The sequence below is a fragment of the Kryptolebias marmoratus genome, linkage group LG3 (assembly GCF_001649575.2).
Source record: "Kryptolebias marmoratus isolate JLee-2015 linkage group LG3, ASM164957v2, whole genome shotgun sequence".
Classification (NCBI taxonomy): domain Eukaryota; kingdom Metazoa; phylum Chordata; class Actinopteri; order Cyprinodontiformes; family Rivulidae; genus Kryptolebias; species Kryptolebias marmoratus.
Window position 1 is genome coordinate 14,069,850 of NC_051432.1, and position 26,162 is coordinate 14,096,011.

Here is a 26,162-nt window from a genome sequence, read left to right on the forward strand (position 1 = left end):
TATCTCATGAACCACTGGGTGGATTTAATGAAACATTCAAAAAATAGTCATTGGCTGTACGTCTACAACTGATTGGCTTTTAGCGCCAACCCAATTCAAGATGGCTGCCACAGCCAATTGACCTTAGAAAATACAAATGGCTGTAACTCAATCATTTTTACAGATACTGAGCTCGGATTTGGTGTGGTTGTAGCTGAGAGTCATTCACGAAACATACTCAAAGTCCTACTCAAAGCACAACATCTTAGCATTTACTGTTGGAGTCAACCCTGTTTGACTGTCAGCAAAATATCTCTTGAACCACTGGACAGATTTTGATGAACCCTTCAAAAGTACATCTACAACTGATTAACTCTAGGAGTCGATCTGATTCATGATGGCTGCCATAAAATAAAATTTGATTTGGTAGTAGTTGTAGCAGAGAGTTATTCACAACACATTCTCTGAGCGTGACATCTTGCAAGATCGCATGAGATGAAACTAAATGGCTCCAACTCTGTCCTTTCTCACCATAAGACGATCTTAGTCTAAAACTCTGGCCTTTAGCTTGGTTTAGTATGCCTTAAAGTTTGGTAAATGACATGAGAAATCTCTAAAAGTACCATCTCTTACAACATGAGATCATCTGTATCTGCAGTTTCTGTAAATAAAGAAAAAAGGGAAAAATGTACATCTGCAACGCAAAGACTTCTCTGGCCTTGGAAAACAACCCTTAAATCCATTTGTGTTGCATTTTCCCATTTAACCCCACACAACAATTTCAGACAGAGAAATTGTCACCATTTTGTCCACAAAATAACACCTCCGAACACATGACGAATTGTTAGCAGGAGGATGCTGCCTAGAGGTTACACGTTGTCAACTCCCCTGACAAGTGACAGGATGTGGGTGAGGAAAATTAATCCCTCAACGACGACTGCTGAGGTGCCTTTGAGCACACTGTTTTGTCCCCAACAGCTTGAGCCGAGCTAATCAGAGGCCAGCAGCAGAGGAGTGAAGATCTGTAGCTATAAAGTGGCACTTTTTAACGGTGGAGAAAAGAGGGGAAAAAAAAAAGATAAAATATTCTGTTTTCATTTGAAACCTGATAAATACTCTTAAGGACGTTACAGTTGGGTAATATCATTTAAATATTCTAACGGCAACCTTTAGCAAACATATTTTATGCATGAAGATATGACCATACTGCATAAACTCATTAATTTAGATCATTAATTAGGGCTGCATAAAGTAACACAGAGTGGTTGGTTTTTATGTGTAGAAATTTCGGTTCTACTCAACTGCTACTAATCACAATGGTGCATGCAGGGATGCAGGCAGAGACTTGCAATTTATCCACCGAAAACAAAACATTTTGGGCCTGCAGAGCAATCGTAACAGTTCTTGGGTCACAAGTAACCCATCATTTAAATAAGAAAGAGAGGCCTACTAATTACGGACGTCTTCTTCTGTGTGTTCCAACACCCCTTTGAAAACAGCACGACAGTAAGAGGGTTCCAGTAAATTGACTTGGACGTGTCGGCTCCCACAGCATCCAACATGAACCGGGCACCAAAGATTTAGAAGTGTCAACTTTTCAAGATGGATTTGAGGAGCCAGAACTCATCTTTCTTCATTTATCCTTGGCAGCTCAGCAGTGTTTTTAGGAGAATATTCAGACAACTCCAATACATGATTATGTTGTGTTTTTACGGTCCTTGCCAGGTATGTATTAAATCTACATGAAACACTATTATATTCAAACTTCTGTTATACAGAAGCCAAACTAAAAGGGCAACTTTTCTCTCCTTTTTGGGAAATTTCTATCCTCGTCTTTAAAACAAATCTGCCAAACAAAAGACGAGGTGGATCTTTTTTTTCCCCTTCACATAAATTATTATTTTAACCTGAAGTGACCTGACCTGTAGTGATAAACATAGAAAGTGTTTACTGTTTACTCGTCTTGCAAATGTTATTTCTGGTGGCAGTGAAGATATAAAACAAAACTCGAGGCAAAAGGATCTCTTGCTAAAGATCGCCGCGATCGGCTTCATGTTCAGGCTCTGAAGAACTGAAATAGTCTTGATGAAAGTAGAACAACAATGACGAGGGTGACTTAAAGTCAAGTAAAGAAAACAATACAACAGAGCAATAACAGATGACTAAAATGATTTTTTTTCTTCATGTATTTGTCAGCACCATATGACTCAATGCAACATAAAACAAGTTACTCAATATAGTACTGAACATTTAAAATTTATGAGCTTCTGCTTACAAAAACTGATTATGAATTGTATCAGAGCCAAAATCCCCAAATAATTCAATCAAAAAAGAAACATTGTTCTATTTAAATACTGTTATGACAAAGTTTGTTTGTTAGTTTTCAGATGTTTGACATGTTTTTAACTGGAGGTTAGACCAAAACAAACTTTCTTGTCACCCTGAAAACTTGTAATTTAATAGCAATCTGCTGTAAGTTAATCTAAAAAAAGTTGTCTGCAGCTTTGAAGGGAACTGCGTCGGACAAAACAACAGAACAAAAAGAACTATGTGTACCTGAGAGCTTCATAAGCAGGTCAGTGGCCGTTTTGGTAGTGATGTCGGGGCTGAAGAGGGAGGCTGTGGTTGGACCACTAGGACTCGACCTCACCCCGACGCCAGGTAGTCCAGGTAGGTCCAGGGAGTTGGCACTGCTGCTGGGACGGTCCCTGCAGATGCTGAAGGGCGAGAGCACGGACAGGTCTCTTTCCTGCGGCTCCTCCTTGATGTGGATGTGATTGGAGGAGGCTTCGACCGGCGGCGACGTCTGCTGCTGGGCTTCCGAGTGCAACGGAGACACCTCCGCCGCTCTCAGGTCTGTGGTACCGCTGTCACCCAGCAGGGAGCCCTCGCCTTCCGTGTCGGTGGTGAGCTCCTCTTTCACCTTGACGTCCGTACGAGGGAAGTGCTGGTGGCACCGCATGTGAAGCTTCAGGCTGAAGTGTCGGGAGGAGGTGAAGGGACAAAGTTCACACTGAAATGTCTCACCCCGATCTTGGTGCTGATGTACCTGGAAAGGGAGGGCAAGTTCACGTGACAAATCACTGCTTTTCGCTCTCCCTACAGGAGGGAGAGACGGGCTCAGTTTTTCCCTTTAATTTAGTTCTTTATATCAACAACCTCGTACAAACAGCAATATTTATCATTAAAGTTTAGAAAAGCATGCAAATCTTTTATAGTTGGTAAATATAATCTAAGGATCATAGTGGGTACTAACACTATGAAGTGTGCGTGGTTGCAAGAAAAACTAAAAATCTCAGCCAACCTTCATGTGAGACTTGAGATTGTCTTTGCGAGCACAGCGGAAGGGACACAGTGGACACTGATGACTTTTTAAGCCTGTGTGAATGACCATGTGTCTCTTCCAGTAGCTCTTGCGTTTGATGACCAGTCCACACACAGGACACTGGAATGGTTTGCCACCATCCTCAGGAGAACCTTAAGGGAACCAAAAAAAAACAAAAAAAACACTGCATTTACAAGAAACATGCAATGAATTTCAAAACTTAGACGTGAACCATTAAAATGCCAGGATGCACCTTCAAATACTGTAAAGAAATTCAAAACATCCTTTATATAATGAAGCGACTCGATGCTCAGAGCTGCGGAGGACGACGTCTGCACACCTAATGATGAAAACCATCGAGGGAAACGGCGGCTGGAAGCGATGTAACAATGAAAGCAAAAACTCAGGCATGTTTTAGTGTCTCGATTATTGTTGTTGGCTTCATATCCGGCATCCATTACTGTTTAATTGGTCTTATTAGAAAGAGGCATGATTGCATTACAAATTCTACAAGGGCCTGTCAGGATGGCTTCATAAGTATTCCAGGGCTGTTCCTTGAAAAACATCTGGTAATCAGTGTTTGGTGAAATTACTGCGCTCAGCCATTCATTGACCTGAGGTGTAAAACCTCGAGACTGCCTATTTGCAACAATAAACCGCCATCTGCGGCCCAACCTCTCCAAGCCCAGCAGAGATCACAACACACATAAAAAAAATGACTCCTGCTTACACAAATTTAAGGTGATTGAAGCAGAAATAAAACAGAGGGGAGAAAATGTTTGGGAGTCTGGTGCCTCTTTCCTGGTACTTAACAAATCTGTGTCCTATGCAATCTTAACTACATATTAGATGAAAAAAAAAGGGAGCAAGTTCTCTCTAAATAGCCTGAGTACGGAACACGCTTTGTGGCACAGTTTTATAGTCTAACTCGCAAGGGATGACAATAAAACAAGACATGACAGTCGATAATCAAGGTCACATTTTTCAGTCTGGCGACCAAACAACTACCTGCATTTTTACAGCGCTGCTCGACCTTGACGGCAAGCTGGGTTAGAGCAGCCCCCCACACACACCTTTTTAGCATGCAGATCACAGAATATTACATCGACTGCCTCATCTGTCTGAAGTCAATTTGATCCAGCCATTTTAGGTTTGGCGGGGTTGCGACACAATCCCTCAAAAGTGCCCATCAATATCTCTGAAAGCATTCGGTTCTCCCTTAAGACTACTTAGAGTCTGAAGCTGTCTCCTCCTGCACAAGAGTGAGGTCCTTGTGTGCACCATTGTTTAGGTTACATGTCTACATCTGAGTGCAATGCCTGCCAAGTACACTGCATGGCCATTTGTGAGCAACGCAGAGAAAGGGAGAGAGCGTAAGACGGAAAAAAAAAAGAAAAAAAAAACTGTGTAAGCACGCATCTGTATCCAGTCAGTGGAAAGTATGATGTGTTTGGCCTTAAGTCTGCTGTGCTGATGAGTGCAGAGGGCTCTGGTAAGTGGGGGCTGAAGCCAGGAGGAGGCTGCTGAGATGGATATGGACTCCAGGGCTCCCCGCTGAGCCGAGCACACACTGACGACCCCCTTTTGGCAGCGCGCACACCCGAGCGCAAACGAACTGGTTTGGGGAGGCAGTGAGGTCTCAGTTTGAACCCCCCATTGAGCCCACAGACCATTTCCCAGACTACAAGGCCAGCCAGGGCTGTTTTCTCTCGGTTATGCTCTCTGCTCAGCTGACAGTTAAGCTGAGGCTACAACACTTGCTACTTCAGCGCCACTGAGGTGAGAACAAAACTATTACAAAACAACAGAAAACATGTCATGGAAGTTCAAGAGTTGTGCTTTTCTGATATTATTAGGATGACAATTAAACTTGACACTGTCACACACAGTGATAACAACAATACCTCGTCTTTTTGACGTTGTGGTTACAGTGCACAGTCGGTTCCAATTTATCAGTTTTATTAAGCATTTTAACCTGTTTTCTAAACAGAAGGTAGAACAAAGATAACCATCAGTTAAATGTCTACAACTTTTATGACAGTGAAGGAGGATAAATCATTTTCCGATGTGAAAAACAGCTGAAAAAGTCTTAGATGCAGGGGGTTCAAAAGTAACTGTTGAAAATCGCTGTATAAAACCTTCATTCAGTCGCATTTTTGCCAGCTTCTTTTAATTGATTGACTAAAAATATTTTGCAAACGTTTACCCAGAAGAGTCCCTGTGTTCACCCTGATCTGCATAAAAATGCAAAATGTCATTTTATTCACAACAAATGGTGTTTTTTTTCTTCCTTGAGTTTGTTTTGGATCGTTTTAGTCAATCTATGGGCGCAGCCATCTTTGAGCAGGTGAGTGCCGTTGTTGTAACACCACCACTGTTTGGACAAGAGTTCTCGTTTGTCTGCCGAGGCGTCTGATTGGTCGATGTTGGGGGGCGTGACACTGCGTTGCTGTCCAGGCAGTGGATGACACATACCACCAGTTGAGTTTTGTTGCATTAAATGTTAAATAAATGTTCATTTTCTTAATGTTTTGTTTGGGGGTTTATTTAGTAGCTCTTTGCACATCTGGTATACCTCTCCTCTTGGTTGAGTGGAGTCTGCCAACCAAAAAAGAGAATGCCAAGACAATCTATTTTAAATCTCCAGTCAATATGTTTTTAATCAGATCTATTTTACAAGATTACTTACTTCAGGTTTACTGCCTTGGGAGATAGTTCCTTGTCTTGGCTAAATTAATTCTCCATTTGATTTTCTGAAAACTCTCCCAGTCCTTCCAAAAAGCCAAATATCATCAGAAATTGTCCTCAAAAACTGCTAATTTTGGACTCTTCAAACACCCTCCCTGCCTTGTTCTAAATGCCAGGAAAATGCATTTCTGATCCTCTAAATTTCAAATTTTTCTGGGGGAGGGCCCCCAAACCCCCTTGGTCAATTGCTTTTGCTCGGTACTGTGGATGGTCAGCTTTATACTTTCTTTTAAAAAGCCTCCTACTCCTGAAACTTTTGAACCCCCTGTAGATGTGTGCCAGCTCTTTAAACAAACACAAACCAAATGGAATTTTTCTCTGTGAAAGTCTTATGGGTATTGGCCGTTTTAAAAAAACAGTTAACAGACTCTGATGGGTGAGCCAAGCGAAAGCAAAAGGGATGACAGAAGATCCAAGTTTCGATATTTTCGATGATTCAAACCAACAATTTCATAGTGATTTCAACAAACACTACACTGCAAACTGTCACAATGCATCACATTTATAAACTGCAACACAATCCACAGATTACCTGCTTGGTTGTTTGGTTTGCCTCTGCCCTTCGGAGTAGTTGGCAACAACAACTCCAGGTTCTGGGTTGGTGTTGAGGGCGTGGGGGCCTTCTGGTTCTTATCCAACAGGGGCTTCACATCCTCTTGGAGGGCCCCCGCAGGAGCCAAAGGGGAACCTTCCTTTTTCTCTGCCAGCAGGTTTCCTGCTGCTCTAGCAGCCACCTCCTTGAGCAAGGCAGCAGAAGAGGTCATTGACACGAGAGAGAGAAAGGAGCTTGCTGAGGCTTGGTGGTCCGAAGCGGCGCTGGTCGTTGATGAAGCTTGGCTCCTCTCACTGACTTTCTTGGAAAGAGCAGCGAGGGTGGAGCTAGCCGACTGTGGGCTAAACGGAGAGTTGAAGGCATCAAACCGCACAACGTCGTCGCCTCGAACGCCCCCGCCCAAGGTGGGCACTGCAGAAGAGGCAGATGTGGATGAGGAGGAGGAGGTCGTCGAAGAGGAAGCAACAGCATTCTTGTCTTGAAGCACAGCGTTGGCTGCTGCTTTTAACTTCTGGATTGCAGAGTCCGGGGACAGGCTGGAGCCACAGGGCGTGGAGCAGGAGGCTGGTGGCCACTTATCCGCCACACCTGCCCACACAAAGCCGCTGCCATTAGTAGGGGTGACTGAATTAAAGGGATCAAGAGGCTCTTGCTTAATGTTGGTGACTGAGGGTGCCAAGGAGGCTGGTGAAGCAGAGCCGCTGTTGTTATTGGCCAGTTTTCGGGCAAGAGCACTTAACTGTTGGGCATGGTGGGAAGACGGGGAGAGGGTCAGAGGTGGGGCAAGAGCAATTGGAGGTGATTCTCCTCCAGCACTTCCCCTGGATGAGTGACCCAAGACATCCCCAGTCTCAAGTTTGAGTGACCCAACCTCTAGGAGGCGCCGCAGGTTGCTGCTGAGTGGTTTTCCCAGGGCTCGAGATGCTGCCTCGCCATACAGTGATGATACCACAGAGGAGAGTGTGTCCTGGGCCGAGAATGAACCTCTATCCAGGCCAAGAAGTTCCAAAGAGGCACGATGGATGGGTGTCTGGCAACCCAATGAGCTCTCTCCCCCACAGGTATCATGGTCCCCTGAGCCGACGCCAACTCCAGGTTGTTCATCAGGAGAGGAGCCTCTATGTAGGAGGAGCTCATCCTGGGTGTCTCCGAAAGACGACGAGTCCGAGCGTGTGTCAGAGGCATTCCCAAACCAGCCTTCCTCCTCCACAGCATCGCCATCGGGTCCCCCTTCCTCACCGGCGTCCACATCTGAAAGAGAACAAACCAAACGACTTAGCAAACGGCAACAAACAAGTTCATGTTCAGGTGCTTGACCACAGACAAAGCACATCCGTCCTGTAAATGGTTAAATATTAAGTTGTTTATGTATGCTGGTACATGTATGTAAATTACATTTAAAAGCAATCAGAAAATTGCAGAAACCTATTAGGAGTTTTAAACAACCACATCACGGCTTTGTAGAAAAACAAGTCAAATTGCCAGTTAAATACACTCCAGTGCTCTGAAAGAAGACCACAAAAGAAACATTTCCAGTGCAAATCCAACCTTTCTCTTCAATAAAAAAAGCTTTTCATATGGCACATCTAAAATATTTGTGTAATTTAGTTTTTCTGTCCTGTTTTTAAAAAACACATTTTTTCCCACCCTTGGTCTGGAAGAGCCTAGTAAAAGGGTTACCATGACAACAGGTCCTTCTGGGAGGCTAGACAGCAAAGATTAGGGTAATGGAGGTTACAGAACTAGATTAATATTCATGAGCCTGCAGATACCACCAGGGAGCCAATAAGGATAGGGTTAAGGTCACCAAGGGTCATTAATATACACTTCATGTATCAATATTCATAAGCAAAACATTACAGCTTGCCAGACAAGGGCGAACAAAGAAAAGTGAATATTCCTGATACATATTAACAAACCTCCATAAGAAAAAGGCAAAAGCAACCCAGCCAGGGTGAAGCAAAATGTCAAAACTGACATTTTCTCTTTGTGTTACTGTACACAGCCTCCCAAACATCTAAAAAGCAACAAACAAAGATTTTTGAGAAAACCGGGCAACATGTAGATACAAAATGGTTGTCTTAAACACAAGCAAACAGTATATCTACACACACCAAAGCTACCTTCACCTCCGTGAACCTAAGAGAGGCCTGGTGGGTCTGCTCTTTGTTTACAGGCGAAGGCAAAAAGGTTGCCAGGCAACCTGGCCCTGCAACCTGTTGAGACTTTTAAACTTGGCTAACATCTGGCCAGTAATATGCTCACTATGGTCCTCAAGGATAACCAAAATTACAACCCACAGTGACCGCTACTTTCCTGCTGCAACATATATCAAACATGGCTTACACATTTGAGGGAAACTTTTTCTTATCTCCAACACTACATGGTAAATGGTGACAGAAAAAGATGTCAAAGAAGAAACACAATGGGTTGTTATTTTAGACTCTGGTCTTTTTTTTTAAACTCTGGTAATCCCACTTTACTTATCAACTCATTGGACAACGCACAACATGTTAAGAAGCATATATCTCATGACCTTTCTCCATTTTTACGATTGTTGTTACAATGGTTCAGAGCACACAAAAACACTGATTGTGAACTCCATTTCCATGCTCCTTGTAACTATTTTACCACCTGAGTTTGGTTAGTGAGAATAAAAAGAAGGAGAAAGAGCCTGTGAGTCATACAGGCCAGAGCTTGAACCATTTCCATGTGACATGGCAAAGCAGCAAGAGTCACTAATGGCTATAATGTGGTTAGAGAGAAATGGTCGGATCACTGACCCAAGGTCTCGGCTTTGAGGCTGAACTCCCTTCTTTCTCAAGGTTCACTCTAAAATCCCAGGGTTACATACAAATGAACACAACAATACCGACGAACTACGCGCACTATGACTGTGCGTGTGTCAGTTAAGCCACCCCCGTGGGCAAAATGACATTTTTCAAGGTCGTGGTCTTCAGCCCAACTTCCAAAGGGACTTCATCCAAGCTTTGTGCTCCTGACAGCTGCTAAACCCCATCAAAAGGCATGGAGAAAAACATATGCAACAACATGATTTAAAGAAGCACATAAACTGATATTTATTATCCATATTCCTAGGTCCAAAACTTCCCTGGAGGTACTGAGGCTGAAAAACAAAACTTCACAGTTTTGAGACCCCAGCCCAGCACCATCTTGCAAGAATTGCATGTTGCTTTCAAACTCCTGAAAAACCAATAAATCTGATGGATTCTGTGACAAGCCACCCCTGGCCACATTCCACAGAGCCCAAGGAATCTGGTAACAAAATCCAAAGACCCCAAGACACCCCCTAATATTTTTTTTTTAATATTTATGCCCTGACTGGTCAGATTTGTCAGCTAGGTGACTCCTAATCGCTGATTTGGCATGAGCGGCAGAAACAGATACTTCCTCCTTGACTCTTGCATGTGGGAAATTTGCTTGTTGGCATGTCCACCACCACTATATTGTATCCAATGACCATGGTCAAACACACACACATATACACACAGAGACCAAAAACACTTTCCAATTGCAAAATCTGCTCCTCTATTAGCCTAAAGTGCTGTTGGTACATCTCTAATCTCTTCATTATCATCCTTTATTTATATTTCGTGTTATTTACCATACCAGAGCCATACTCAGCCATTAACAAATTCCTGTGCTACCAGGGTAGCTACCTATAGTCATTACGCCACACTGAAGTGTAATCTGTAATTTTTAGAAATACAAATTGTTTGCGTGGCAAATGGTTTTGTTCCGTGTGTTGACGTTTAAGGACAATTAAGCGCTTTTAGTGGTGAACAACATGCGAGACAGTGAAGGGTTTTGTGACAAATTCAAAGCAGGTGCACAGAATGAACCAGTATTCCACTCAGCAGTATCATATAATGTAAAATACGTGTTAGAGTCTGTTACATTTCTATAAACTGTCACATTTGTGGCGGCTTCGGGGGTTGTCTTTGCTGCGTTCCTTGGTATGCAGACAACTCGTGAAAGTCTGTCAATGGACAGTCTTCTGACGAAAATTGGATATTATGACAGCGGCCTAGATCAAAAAAAAAAAGTGGTCAGACTTTCAAGTGTCTCTTAATGATTATGCCTGCTCCCTATTACATTGTTTTTGACACACAGTCAATGACTTTGCCTCTGGAATGCTAACTGGTTTGGTGACAGAAACTGCAACCCCATCCCCACCACCCCCAGTGATGGAGACACGGAGATACGGGCTGAGGCAGAAAGTGTCTGCCACTGAAAGGGGACCATTTAGCAGTGTAATGGCGGGGGATGACTTGCATGTTGAGACAAACAGCTGCAGGCTGCTCAGCAGTCTGGATCTGTTATCACTCACACACAAATGATTCATTGGTACAGCGGCAGTGAAGGATTTTCTTTCTGGGCCACAAAAAAAAAAATAATAATAATAATAATAATACAGAACCGCCACATTACAGACGAAAAGAGACAGGAAGTTACATTTCAGGTGTAGCCTACATAAATGAAAGGTCAAAGATTCAACAATGACCAGAATGAACCGGATGAGTTTCACCAGGGACAGACAAACATAACATGTCAATGCAGCTTATAACTTCTAATGATGAACTCCATTGTAGGAAAAAAAAAAAGACCCAAAAAGCATACAGCTTGTAACAAGAGCTGAAACAAGTTTGACTTTCTGGGTCAAGTAGTTGTTCACATTTTCAATATAAAGTGCTTTCAAAACTGGAAATGAACTTGCTGGAGCACAAATAGTAATTGTGCATATTAAACTGGATTATATTTAGCGTTTCTGTGGTCGCAAAGTGAGCAGAATTGAAACGAGTCGTGTCTTTGCGAAGATCTGCAGGTAACCCAATGACAAATTTTGTATTTATTGATTAATTTTTTTGTAAAGATGTCTGTTGTTTCTGAACATATCATTGTTAATTCCTTATGTTCCTTATGAACCCAATTTTGTTGAAATTACTTTTGGGTCCAAACAATGAAAGACACATGTTCAGAAAACTAAAACATTAATGTATCGTTCACAGCTACTTCAAAAATTACAAGTACAGCTTCGGCTCAGGTGTACAACTTCTCCTACATTCCCCTGAAGCAGGAAATGTATGGTTACGCCACGAGAGTCTTTGTCATTTTGGTTTGGTTTTTGTTAAAACGATTCGAAGATGAGCAGTTTTCCTCATGCTGGTCAAAATAAAATGGCTAATCAGTGTACTTAAAAATATATACCACCATAAAAACTGCTCTGTTGCTTAGCCAGGCATAAAAATTGGCGTGACTAACCTCTGGCCTGAGCGGGCTGGGGGGAGAGGAAAAGAGGAGGCGAGGGAGAGAAGGAGCAGATAAAGGCATGGTTAAGGGAGGGGTTGATTTGGCTGGGCAGACAAGAAGAAGAGGCCATTAGCCGATTAAGGTTGGAAGGGGGTGCATCAATACTGTGCCGATGTCAAAAGGAGAGTCATGCCCATGAGCTAATATAAGAATGAAGGAGAGACCCAGAGATAGAGAGAGGTAGCGTAGGTCAGCCAGTCACTGAAATCTCAAAGATTGCTGACCGAAAAGCCCTACAAAGTGAGGCAACATAAAAGATGACCACAACATGGTCAGACTAAACCCATCACATTTACATGACACAAAATGATTAGCCTCCCTTCTCCTGTCAAGGCCGCGAGGGTGACAACGGTGTGTGGACACATGTGTGCCTCTGCATGGGTGAATGGAAGGGGTTTGTGCAGAGGATAAGGATATAGGAAGGAAGGAAAGCGGTGAGTGTTGAAGTATTAAAGAAGAAGCTTTGGTGGTAATTAAGTGTCCAGCTGAGTCCTGGTGGGCCTCGCCACAGCCGCGGGCTATGCTAATGAGCATGCCCAGCGGTCAGGGCTGGCTTATTAAGCTCTCACTGGACAATATGGTGGGAGAGATGCACCACTGGCAAGCTCACATCTCAACAAATGATGAACGGCCTTCTCAAGAGGAAAAGTAATTTCATTAATTGGAAAAACACTGGATCGGGATCGTCTCCCTTTACTGATTGCATAATCTGTCACTTGCTTGAGCTCTTTCGCACTTTTGTCTTACACTGCTACACCGTCTCCCTTTTCCTGCCTCTTTATAACTGGAAAAATGCGTATATTAGGAAAAAATAAATTATTTAAACACAATTACAAAACTCAATTTTTTTAAGTGCTGTATTTCATTTTCAAATGATTCATTGAATCGTGTTTTTTTTTTTCTTAAATTGGAAGTTAATGAAACGTGACAATCAACAAGGAAATGAACAAGAACAAGCCATCATTGAGGCAAACTGTCACACAGCGCAAAAAAACATTTTATTTTTAAGAAACTGTGATGGTAAGTTTTATGTCAGAAAGAATATCTACCCACTTTATTAACCTATTTAAGTGTAAATGCAAATGCAACATATCAACATTTACAGCTTCTATCCTAAATTTGAAAAAATAAAATAAAATAAATTACTAAAAGGTACCCAAACGCCAACCGCGGTTCTCTCTGCCGACAGGCGGGGAAAAGACTTGCTAACCTCCTGCCCGGCTGGCGCCAAACATCCTATACGATAGAGTTAAACAAAACAGCTCTGACTCATTAATCTGTAGTATCAAATAATTCAGTTGTATAACTCAAACAGCTTTTTTCCCCTCCCAAGTCTCTCCTACCACTGCTGCGATGACAGTCAGTCTGAAATCAACAATCTAAACATGCTGTTTATAACATATTGACATGATATTGTTTATTCAGTGCCTTTTCCGTAATAAAAGGCAGGTCTAAATTAGTGCGTATTTGTTATTTATAATTTTTGATAGCCAACTCTAATTCTCTAGACGTTCTGAAAACTCTGCATGGACTCCTCTTTTCCCTCTCCCACTTCGTGTGTTATCCTAGCCAACTGTTGGCCGTGACGAAGACGCACAAAACTCATCTTTTAGCAAGGAATCTGAGGTGAGACGATACACTCGCTGAAGATCAGAGTTCAGACAGTGGGGCTATATATACCGGTGGCTGAGTCGTATTGAAATGTAGCGCAAATTACCATGTGTGTATTTTCGGCCTTGGCCTCCGTGGTTTGTGGGTACTTTGGGCGGCGTGCCAGAGGTGAAACAGGAAGGAGAAGTGTTCTTGGAAAAGAATGAGACAACTGAGAGCCCGGGACCTCTGAAATTCCTCAATGCAGATGAAGTGCACTTTACCCACCCCTCCACCGGTTTATTTTCCCAGTTCATTTTTAGCGCCTCGTGTTTAGATAAATAAATAAATAAATAGAACTTGCTCATAACATCAGATGTGTCATCAAAAAAAATCAATTGGCCTGAACTGCTTTAAGGCAGAGGTGCTACGGCTCCTGCATCTCTGACGCATCGAGAGCAACGTCACGACTTTTACTGTGTGTAAAATGGTAATGGGACAAACGTGATTAAAACGTGCTATCAGTAGACCTACTCGGATCACTACAATACAACACGATGGCTAAACATCGGTGCTGTAGTTTTGCACTGCGACTCAAAGCAGTGGACCTGTAGGGTGTTAAACAATCTTCTCATCCCTGCAGAGAAGCAAAAGGGGGCAAAACAAATTGTTGTGCATCACATTTACAAGCCAAATGCAAATGAACCCTATATTACACAAGGTAATGAATTTATCCAGCCACAAATCACTGCTCTGGAAAATAAATCCACTGCACGGTTCTTTGTGTTTTAGAAAGATACTTGATGGTTGTTTCTTTTTTGCTGAGACAATATAGTACTAAAACAAAGCAAACAACGTTACCTTTCGTTTTGCTTTTTTTTTATAAAATCAGCTGCTAGTTGCTTGTCTCATCAAGTGGCTCCTATAGTTAGAAAAATGAAGGCAGTACAAAAGTGAAGTTATGATACAGAAAAATGAGAACAATGATCCGCAGAACGGAGCTAATAAATAATTCAAAAAAACTATGATTATTTTCAAAAAACTATTTCTAAAGGGACTTGCATGATATGCCAATAGGTTTATTTTGTGCATGAGAGTATACAACCTCTGCAAAAGGTACTGTTTCCACCTTCCGAGCTTTCTAGCCCGTCTAATTCAAACCTATTCTCGCAGTCCTTTTATTCTTGTGAAGTAGAATTACAGATGTACTGACTCTGATGCCCTCTGCATACTATAGGTTTTCCTTTCTAACTGTGTCTATAGCCAACTGCAATAAATGTCACACATTATGGTCAAACGAGACAAAAAGGGGTTTTTAACAAAGCACACTGCAGAGATTTTTCTTTCTTTTGTTATGTTCAGAGATTCTTTTTATTATGCACCTTTGGTATTGGCAAAAGAAATCAGTTAGCTGGTCAGCTGCGTTCCAACATGAATGCTGAGCTTCCAGCAGTGTGTTATAATGTGTCTGAATTCTGCCACTTTGTAACGCAGATGATTACAGCTGTGGTCAAATTGCCAAATTAACTTGGAAATGCTCCTTTTTTTGGTGTGTCAAAGCTCTCATCTTATGTTGCACAAACTAATACTGTAATCATATGACAGACCTACAACATAAAATGATGCTGGGGTTTCCGCTGGAGGTCATAAGATTTTAGAATTTTATGCCTTCAGAAGAAACCCCAGGTGTGTTTTTTGCAACTTACATTTAGAAAAAAGATAATTGCAAATTACCAATTGGGGGAAAAAGACAAAGTCTTGTCATCTGGAAAAAGAAACTGTATCTGAGTAACAAATATTTCAGACCCAACCACACAGTTCCTGAATGACCCCCAAGAGTTCTCCGTTCTTGAAGTGAACCAGGGTCTGCAATTCAGGTTATGATGAAGCAAAGCCGCTGTCCCACACTCTTTGTCCCCTGGTGCAGAGAGAGTTTTTAACTCATCTGCTTAACTTCGATCTTTATTCCTCCTGACTGGAGTAACTGATCTAGTTGTACTTCTGTTTGAATGGCCTGACTAATTAAAAGTAGGTGACTGGGAGCAGAGAGCTGACGTGCAAATTTAGTCAATATTAAAGCTGTAATAGGTGTCAAAACATGTGATTTGTCAATGTTTTTGATTAGATTGTTTTTGGTATATGTGTATCATCTGTGCTAAAAATAACCACTAAATAAGCATCATTTACTACCAAAAATCTACCATATGATTTGTAATAAATGAGCGAAATCAGCAGTCATGTTTTGTTGCCAACAATTATGAGTGATTTGTTTACATTCGAGCACTGATGAGCTCACTTCAGACAGTCTCAGCACACAACGAATATTGAGTCGGTAAAATAAGCCCCGTAACAAAATTAAAAAAAAAAAAACAGAGTCAGAGGGAGAACGAAGGAATCAGAGATGCCAGCCCCAAAGCAAAAAGGTAAAGTTCTTCTTCTCCTGAAAAGAAACAACGTCTAAAAGCAGTGACAACGGGAGTCAACAGAAGTGGAGCCATTTTGGGGGTGGAAATGAAGCAGCGGAGAGAGTTAAAGCAAAAGTTGGAGCTAAGATCAGACGCAAATGAGCTGAGCTGAGATATTCTGTACTCTAATGGGGAAATTTCTGTAGCTGATCGACAAATTTAGTCGTAAACAAAGACGAGGAGTTTGCCGTTTTAAGATGAATTACTATCAGTTTGCTGATTTTTACAAAAACCCTGATGAGCTTGAGTTACATTGACCCCCAAACAATCATTCAATGATATAGAAATTAAGTTAAAGGAATAACAATTTTGACAGCTATTATGGCCCAAAAATACTAAATAAATAGACATGGTTATATTGCAAAATGGAAAATTAAAAACAAACCATTAATAAACATTTTAGGGGCTACTTCCTAAAATGTTATTTCATAATTTTATATGTTTTTCTCCCCCTAATGCGTAATTTATTATGTAGAATTAGATCCATTTTATTTTAGAAGGTTTTTATAATTAGTTTTGGAACACCAAAATCATTTCAGGGGTCTTACTTTTCTAACGCCACCACTTTTTAAAAGGTCCGTGACGTGGTGGTGGTAATGTCATGGAGTTGGTCATATTAGCGACGCAACACTAAAGTGTCAAAAGCACACTTTAATGTTGAAACAAAAAACAACAACAACAAAAACAAAAACATCCCATTCTACTTTTTTTTACTAATTTTTAAGACTGAGTATGACAAAAAAGTATCCTTGGTGGATGAAGAGCCAACCATCTACAGTGAGTTGTGATCTCTGACTCTGAGGCTTTGACTGCCTGACTGACTCATTTACTCAACTCAAGCAGTGTTGATAGCTGAGCAGACTTGTTGTTAAGTTTAGCCATTTATCAGCCCCCTCATCAGGTTGGCTCCAAAAAACAACTAACAAAAAAAGCTAGCAATTTTATAGGTCAAACATTATCAGTTTTGCCTTTTAAGAGCATCTCACTCTGCTTCCAAAGTACTAAGGAGAAAGAGGCTAATAATCCTGGTTTAATGAAACTAAACAAATTCAGGCAGTAGCAGGTTCACTGAACCGGAGGACCCCATCTGTGTTTGGTCCCACCTTTTAAAATTCTAAGCCGGGTCCACATCTGTCCAGGTTTGTTACCACGGGTCATCTGGAGTTTTTAAAACGTCACGAGGAAGCTGTCTGAACTCTGATGTTCTAATGTGCGACGGAAGATGAAAGCAAAACCCAAAGTGCAGCAAGGTCCAGCAAGGTGCTATCAAATGATCAGTGTGAGCATATACTCCTACTCAGGAAGCAAAGGTTCAGAGAGCAAAGAGCAAATTATTATTATCATTATTATAACTGGAGTTCAAACATTTAAACAGATATCTTTATTATGAGCTGTGCGACCAAAGAATTGTCTGTAAACAAGTCACACTTGTCATCTGTAAATATTACAGTATGTAGACTTTTAAGTTGAAAAGTTCTTTGTGGATGAGCCATGCTGTCAACCTGCAAGAGAGCAGTGACAAAAAAAATAAAATCGGAACATATTTTGTCAACATGGTGAGGAGCGCTGACTATCACAGCCAAAATACAGGGGGGAAGAGGAATAACACAACGTGTAAAACACAAAACGTTGATTAGACCACTTGTAAATTACACCTCGGTGTATCAACAGCTATATTCAGTGAACCTGTTGCCCTCTGCATCTGGAATTGTACTTTCTAAGTTCGGCGCAGTAGGTCCCAGGATTCAAGCACTGAACGTTCAGGTCTTTTTGAGTCCATGTTTGGGAACTTGTGAAAACCTCAGCTATTTGGTCAAATAGTTTGCATTACTCAAGTCTACCTTAGGTTCTTCCTTTGCTTAGGTCTGGGACTTGGTTGACCCGAGGTGTTTGCGGTTGCTGCGTCAGTCGTACTTTCTGTAGAGCGAAGGACGGCGGGCAGTCAACCAACACTGATGGTTGTGCACACAAAATGCAGCGCTGTCAGAGATTACGCTGAGCGCTGGCTCAAAGTTAGCATGTGCCAAAAAGGGATGGTAACAACGGTTTACATCACAAAAGGAACAATGTGTAAATTTTTTTTTAAATAATTTTTAAAATCAGCTGCACTGGACAATATTCTTCATATTTAGCTTCACTCCACATTAATCTTTTTGACTTGTGTCATTTGTACGGCAAAAGAAAGCTTCAAGGCCAACAACAGGAAAAAAATAAAATACATTAACAGGCTTGGCCAATAATCATTTTTTTTAAAATGCAATGAATTGTGATGTATATTATTTGTCAATAAATGCAGCATGCAAAGCCTGCCTGCAGTTGGTCAAAGCACCACTTGGTTTTTGTTTGCAGAAGAAATAACTGGGCAGGATGCTGGTGACAAGATTTCCCACTCTTGAATCAATTAATAATAACTGACCTGAGAGCTCAGTTACTGAAAAAGATGACCTGATATTTGAGACTGTGCGTTATGAAGTTTGAAACCCGTAAGTGCTGCTGATCTGAAAAAAGTTCTTTGTCAGCAGAAAGGCACACATAAAAACTGAACAGTTCTTAAAGTAAATGAGAGGGGGAGAAAGAAAAATATTCACATGCTCTCTGATAAATGCGTCAGTGTATCATCTAAACGCCGTAATTCACAGATCTCTCTTTTAATTCTGTGGAGACAGACTGGCATTGTAAAATGAATCATGGAACGGGGCTGATAATTATAACGCTTTCAATAAGCTTCCCCTTTTTTAATGTTCTTCCACTTAAACTTTGCAATCCTGCTGCTAAAATAACTCCCTCGTAGATTTGGCTTCTATCAGGCAAGTTCATTTTCAAATACAACATCTCTGTCTACTAACTGGTTCTATTTTTTTTTTTCTGCAAACACAACCTAGACGCTGCTCCATTTTCTTTAGAATGAGTGCGAAATGAACAAGCCATCTCCCTGCTGTGCAGTTTTCGCCACGCCGAAGCTCCTCATAAACACTGATTGCGTGTGTCTGTGGAAGAAGAAGAAGTGAGAGAAAGTAGGAGTGTGGAAGGTGGGTGAGTGCAGTGTCCATGTATTGTTTGTAAGTCGCCCCGACTGGTAAAAGGGACACTTGGCCCTACAGCGTTCACACAAATAAAGTCCAGTGGGAGGTGGGCCCAGACTGAGGCATAATTGTATATGTGCATGTATGCATGTATATAAGAGGGTTGAGTGATAGCACGATATAGGCAGCATCTGTTAGAGACAGTCGAAAGAAAAAAAAAAATAGCAGTTAAGAAAAAACATGGAGAACAAAAAGGAGGAGGAAAATCTTTGACATGGTGGTGTCTTCTTCCCCTGCCCCCCCTCGTCGAGGTGTTAGTTTGACAGCTGTTTGGCCGCAGTGCCCACGGCAGTGCCTACTTGGATTTTAGCCTGTCACTTAGGACAGGGTCGCAAATCAGGATTGGTCCTGGTCCCCATCTCGTGAAAGGGAGAGCACTTTCAAGCCATTATTTACAAGAAGGGGAGAAAGAAAAAAAGGAAAAAGAAAAAAAAGATGTGGCGGTAGCAAGAAGGGGAGAAGAATTGTTGTGGCACAGTGGGAAATGCTCACCGCTAACCTCATTTACATGCAGGTCCAGGGAGAATGGGGGAGAGGGTGTGGGGGGGGAGCTTATTCCATTTCCAATCTCCATGTTAAATGCTAGCCTGGGCAGCTGATGGGAATGAGAGGCATTGTTCACCCTTTGCTGCTCTTCCCCTGTCCATACACCACTACCTGCCGTCCCATTTTAATGCCATAAAAACAGGCTTTGCAATAACATTTCAAATCCCAATATAAAATCCATAAACCTAAGAAGCTATGTATGCAGCTGTTTACTTTGTGCGTGCATACTACTGCAACCAACCCCCCATTGGTCTCTCGGTTCTGTCATAACCAGGTTGTGACCCGAGGCTGGCGCATTCAAAGCCATCCTTCACCCACCGAGTCTGTTCTGTGGCATAATGATTGCTATGACAACCATCACTTAAAGCCACGGGTAGGTGGAGGAGAGATGTCAGCTTCTCGTCTACTCTTCTGATGATCTCATTTCTGGCTGGCAGGTACAACAAGGTCAAACCACTGAAACTGGAAAAGTGGCTGCTTGCTACATGCAAATGACAGAACCCTGTTTCCAAACAATTACACTGCCCTGTCCAAATCAACATGAAAGGGGAGTCGCAATGTGGGGGATTTAAAAAAGAAGAAAGAACAAAACAAAAAAACAAAAACAACAACAACAACAACAAAAACCACAGGGGAAGTCAAAGAGAATTAGATGGAGAGGGAGGGATGGCTGTCAATGATGTCGGCCAGCGTTGAGACCAAAGTCTGGCTGTGCGTGCCAAATGAGGTTTTTAAACGGTTTTTCTGGGAGGATTTGTGCTAATCTAGAAAACCTTCTGGAGTAAACGCAAATACATCTGCCGCTGACCACTCCCCTGTAGAGTACCAGGGATTAATGACATGGCAATCTAAACTAACATGGCCTCCATTCAGAAAGACTTGTGGGGTGTGGGAAAACACAGGCAATTATGAGCTGAGCCATTAGATTTGCTCCTTTTTTACAACAGCATTCGACACTGATTTACTCGTCAGTTCAAGCTTTTAAGTCGTCCAAGTTCATTTATCTCCATTTATAGTTCGGGATCTTAACAGGAACTATAGGCCACAGAGCTCTTCACTCAGAAATATCTAGTGAATTGCTAATTGTATTAACATCACAAAATCAATTGATCGAATACCCTTGGTAAACAATGAAAAGATACGACCAGAGACACATCTTTCTCTTATAATGTACCAGGCAGTGATACGACCACAGTGTTTAAATGGGGCGTTAACTCAACAACACTGAATTAGACAAGATGTTCAAGTGCATTTTTAGGGTTCATAAATTACCTCACACTGCACCGACAATGCCTTCCTCCGAGATGACATCACATCAGTGATTTTTAACTTCTCAGGAGGTTTTGTCCCGGAGCCAAACACTTCCACTCTTCTTTTAGAGGTGATATATCGTTTCCCTAGAGAGCTGTCACAGCCTTATGGACCTACAATGCTTTGTCTGTATCAGCCCACCCCCTAACCCTTCCTTTCTCAATGCGTTTAATCTCTCGACTGAACTGCTACTGTCCCAAAAAGCTGCGGACATGCAGCTGTTAGCCCAGCATGTAGAAAATATTAGCCCTCGCCTTGATCTTTACCGCCCGAATGTGCTAAAAAGAAACCCTTCCACACTGAGAGGAGAGCGAGGTTAGCCTGGCCAGAGCACTAAAGGGTAACAGAAGCCAGGCTGTGCTTCAGGAGGGAATGTGTGTCCATGTGTGTACCAGGGGCCCTCCTCTACCCACACAGGAAGTGAGGTCATCTCTTTGCACTGTGCCATGCAGTGTGTTCTGCGAGGGCGACAAAGATCAACATGTTGGCCAGCCTGCTAGCAAATGTGCACATTGTGAAGGCCTACATTAAACCAGAACGCGTCAAAAGCAGCTTTGTAAAATACACTCCGTGCGTACAATCCCATCTCCTGCCAAACACTTTCCAATTTCAAGCGCTCCTTAATGATGTACCACATGCTGAAGCATTTCTTTACAGCCTACAGGGGATGCTCCTTCTTTCAAGACAACTGAGGAAGTCCTTTAATTTTACTGTGTTTAGTATAAAGTAATACAGAGGCAAACAATAAATCACATCCCTGTTTAGATCAGGCGTCTGGCACCACTGGCCGGCTTCAGCTCCCCAGACCACCACCTCCTCTTCAGCCGCCTCCTCCACTCCTCTCATGCTCTCCATCCCTCATGCCTGTTAAAGGCTTGTCCTGCAGGGCCTGGATGCACTTGTGTGGTACAACAACAGAGAAACCGCCCAAAGCTCTTAACAGCTCTTCCTCTCTCCACTTCCTCCCTCCCTCCATCTCTACTGCGAACCACCACCACCACCACCAGCCCCTCTCTCTCCCTCTCCACTCCGCTCCACTCCGTCTTTCCCAGCTGCACCGGCGAGCTGTTCCGTATGAACTGCTGCCAGCTGAAAGCCTGCTACTCCTGTGAGATTGCTATTACTCAGTGCAAGCAGGGCTCTACGTAGCCAAAGGGCTGCTCTCCGAGCTGTAGATCTCCATGTTGTGACTTGTCAACACGAGGAAAAAAAATCGTTACTGAGACCGAGGCACTTCCATTCCACACAAAGGGAGGGGGTTCTGCTTGCGACCGGGCAGACGGACAGGTACTGTTGGACCTCTTAGGACTGCTTCTGGTTCTATGCTGTTCAGTGCAGGCACTTTGAAATTATGGGAACGCAGATTCCTAAAGGGGGGGAACAAAAAAAAAATCTTCTAAAATGGAAAACTTTCCAAGGTTTCCATTTTAGGATTATGTCTTTGCCTTATTGCAATCCAAACTCAGCTTTGGTTTACAGCAACAGAGTTTAGTTATAACGCTGCCAACAAACAACTAATAGATCCCAAACTTAGAAAAACGTTAATGTTTCCTTACTGTCACTGCTACACACAGCACCATACTTCAGATAGAAATAAAACCATACCATTAATAAAACATTAACAGCACACAGTTGCAATCCCCACACTATATGTACATTAAAGTTATTTAAATCAACGTCCCTGTCTCAGCCTCTGTCTGTGCAGCTACTTTGGGAAATGAGCCTCTGTTTACTACCATATGAAGTGTGTGTGTGTGTGTGTGTGTGTTGCACAAAACTCATTTAGAGCTTTTTCATAGTTTTCGCATCCACGCAGAATAACGAAGGTGCTGCGTTTGTCCATTTCCCATTTAGCATTTCCTTTATTGCCTCCTTTCCATACTCCGGTGCCTGAGAGCCATGAAACTGCTGCAGCACTGCATGCTTTTTGATCAAATAAAATCAATCCGGCGTGCAGTAAGGCTAAGAAGTGGCAATAAGCAAATATCAGAAATCCAAATGTCTGTATTAAAAAGGCAACAGCCACAACATCAGATAAAATAACTCGTGGGTGGAGGCTGACTTTTTTTTCTTTTTTTTTGAACAGTGCTGTGTCAGCTATGTGGTGTGAGGGCTGACCTTGGCTCAAACAGCTTCAAAACATATCAGAAACCTGTGTTTTCAACCACAAGATAGACCCATCATCTAGAGGGAAAAAAAAAAAAGATTCAAACTTTGTCTCTCGCTGTCTAAAAATGTTTGACATAAGAAAAAAAAACCTGGGGATAAAATTTCACAAAGACAGACATGTTGGAACAATCCTGCCGTGACTCCTAAAGCATCTGATTGTCATCCATCTGGGCGTTCTTAACTTTGGCTGCTAAGTACACCGATTTTGTTGAACCTGATATTTAGATCTCCTTCTTGGAGCCTGACGAGCCAAACCTGTGGATTTAGGAATCAAGGAATAAGCTTTATGAAAAAAAACGCTATAAATTGTCCGTTTTCAGTTGAAGGTTAGTGGGACTTTAAAGCAGAAGGGGAAAGAATAAACACGAGCAACAAACACATCAGATTTGATGTCGTTTTTCATTTAAACTAGAGTGCTGAATGAGTGCTGAGATTTGCTGAAGAAGCTCAAAATGAGTTGTTAAAGCTAAAAGTGGCAGAAGGGTAGTTAAATGTAGCATAAAATGACAAAAAATCATATTCAGAAATAGATTGCAAAAACCATACAGAAAAAAAAAAAACAAAAAAAAACAGGAGAACAATAGTGTGAATCCTGAGTCTGATTCACACAATAAGACACCTCTCATCTGAAAGCTTCTTCAGGTCAGATCATGAATGGGAACTTCCAGATTTTAAACCACAAATTTAGGATTGCTGCATCCTGGATGACTGAAACGCCAACAACTTGTGCCACAGCTGATTATCAGCAAACTCACAACTTAGGAAAGTTTGGACTGCTTTCATTTCCTATTACCTGATTTAATAATCTGCTGCTCCGTCATGTTCGTCTACAGCGTCACTACAAAGTCAAATTCCCCTTTTATTGCAATTCAAAGAGTTTATTCGTCATCCACAAAGATCATCTCTACAGCACCACCACTCTTTAGGGAGATAAGAATCTGCACCACAACACCGTTTAAGTCAACCCAAACTTAGCTTTTCTCATCACATTTCATTTTGTCCTGCTGTAAATTGCGAATCGTGCCTGCAGACATGCAGAACTGTATTAAACATAACAAGTGCAGAAAATAAAATCAGCAAGCAAAAGCACCAATGAAGCTGAAATGTATTTAACCAGAGTTTTCACTGGTTTATGTGGTAGTACAGTTACTCATCTCAGGTGAAGTCAAAGAAGAGAAAAGCATGGGCAGTTTGACGTCACCTTTATCGTGGTTGTAAACAGGTGCTCTCTGTGTATCTTTGCGTTTCCCAAATCCCTGATATATATATATTTTTTAAGGAATACTTTATGCTTTGGGGGATGGAGGGGAGAAGCTGTCTGGCTATGCTGGCTCTCAGTTTCCACACATTTAGCTGAGCAAGTACAAACCAAAATGTGTGAATAAACTGTCAGGTTTGTGTTTTCCTAATTTACTGCACAGGACCTCAACAACATGCTAGGAATTTTAGTCATTAATGTTGGTTTGGGCGCCACTTTCTTGGGTTTGTCTCGCTCTAGCTGACACAAGGAAGCCACGATGATCCCAGATAGGAGAGCGACACAAGAACAGAACCTCAGAGTTTCATTGGCTTTTATAATGCCATTTATTGATAGAAATGCAGAGCTGCCTTACGAAGGTGTGGTGTTCTTTAGGAAACTGCTGTCAGTCGACTAAACAAATCCGAACTTCAATTAAACTCGTTTATGTCGCAACATATCGAAACGAGTAGCGATATCGCTCTTAAAACAGGAGCCGAAACAACAGCCGTGCATCAGAAAATGTAACGTCTTCACGTAGATGGGCTAAGTTTTTCCACTCCCGAATTAAAGCTTTAAGCACATAGCACAGACTTTCAAAGCACCAGCGGAGGACAAAATATGTTGATTTGCATGTCAGATCTGAAACAGCTGCCACCTTTTATGTTTTTTTATACACAACCCGACTCTTTATTTTAGAAAGTGCCATCTCTTTATTCACTATCTAACCGGCTGTGTGTGAGAATGTCTCTTCTGCAAACTCTCAGCAGTTTTCAGCCTCTCAGATGTTAGTGGCAGACATGCCAAAGGTCATGCTGCAGTCCCATCAGTGCACCCCCTCCCCCCACCCCACATTTTTCATACTTCATGCTGTTGTTGATGTGCTTTACAAGTGTTCAGTACCTAAAGTTAGTGGTCGAGTCTGCAGTCTAGTTTTCCCTGCGAATGTTAGGCCACACAGCGAGCAAAACGTATGCTACTTAGCAACATTTCGGCCATCCTAAACTGTGAACCGCTGCTTTTGGAAAGAGAATATTGAACTTTGAATAAACACAGATGCCTCGTCTCATCCTGGAGTAAAATCTGGGACTTTATTTTCAGGAATGAAACTAATAGTTCAAAAAGCTGAGGGAAAAGCAGACATGCAAGTAGATAATCTTCTTTGTCTTGACTGTGATATCAATAGGTCCAGAGAAATAAATCTAAACAAACAAAAAACAACAAATAAATAAACATTTTTAACCAATTTCACTCCGAGAACTAGTCAACTGAATTAAATTAATGCAAATTCAAAACAGTATCTATTTTACAAAGCTGGTTATTTTAAGAGATTTTTTTTGGTTTTGTTTTGCATTAGCCTTGATTAACACACAGCCCAACAGCGAGTTTTTATTCTTGTGAATTCTTTATTTTCAAGCGCTGCAAACCCTCCTGACTGCGTGTCTTGCCAATTGTCTGAAGTGGCAAATAAGGTTAACATTTGTGTATAAATATTGATCCTAGCCCCGAGGCTTAGCTACTTCTGTGAAACCGGGCCCATTAAACCATGGCCGGCAAACTGTTCTTTCAGATCTGTTTGTGTTTTCTGTTACCATTGAGTGAAACACAAGCGGCAGAGTTCAATTTGTCGGCTGAATATGATTGCTAAAATGAAAACAGGCTTCTACGCAATCCAAGACAGCTAAGAGGCGTACAGCATCTTTCCTCCGTACTGTAAATTCCTTCCCCAAGTTCGGGGCTCGTGCATCATTATTCGCCGCTCGCCCTGTACCGTCATCGCACCCCCCTCCCCTCCTACAACCCCATCAAGCTGGGGGGGGGGGGG

At 42.0% G+C, this 26,162-nt stretch overlaps 1 protein-coding gene across 1 annotated transcript in view; it reads right to left on the reverse strand.

Moving 5' to 3' along the window:
* Window positions 1-26,162, reverse strand: part of znf827 (zinc finger protein 827) — a 69,132-nt gene that overhangs the window by 38,273 nt on the left and 4,697 nt on the right. Inside the window, exons 2-4 of the mRNA XM_037974783.1 lie at window positions 6,585-7,856; window positions 3,284-3,456; window positions 2,536-3,028 (exon numbers count right to left, since the gene is read on the reverse strand). Of these exons, the coding sequence (XP_037830711.1) occupies window positions 2,536-3,028; window positions 3,284-3,456; window positions 6,585-7,856 (1,938 nt within the window). The remainder of the gene's footprint in view (window positions 1-2,535; window positions 3,029-3,283; window positions 3,457-6,584; window positions 7,857-26,162) is intronic.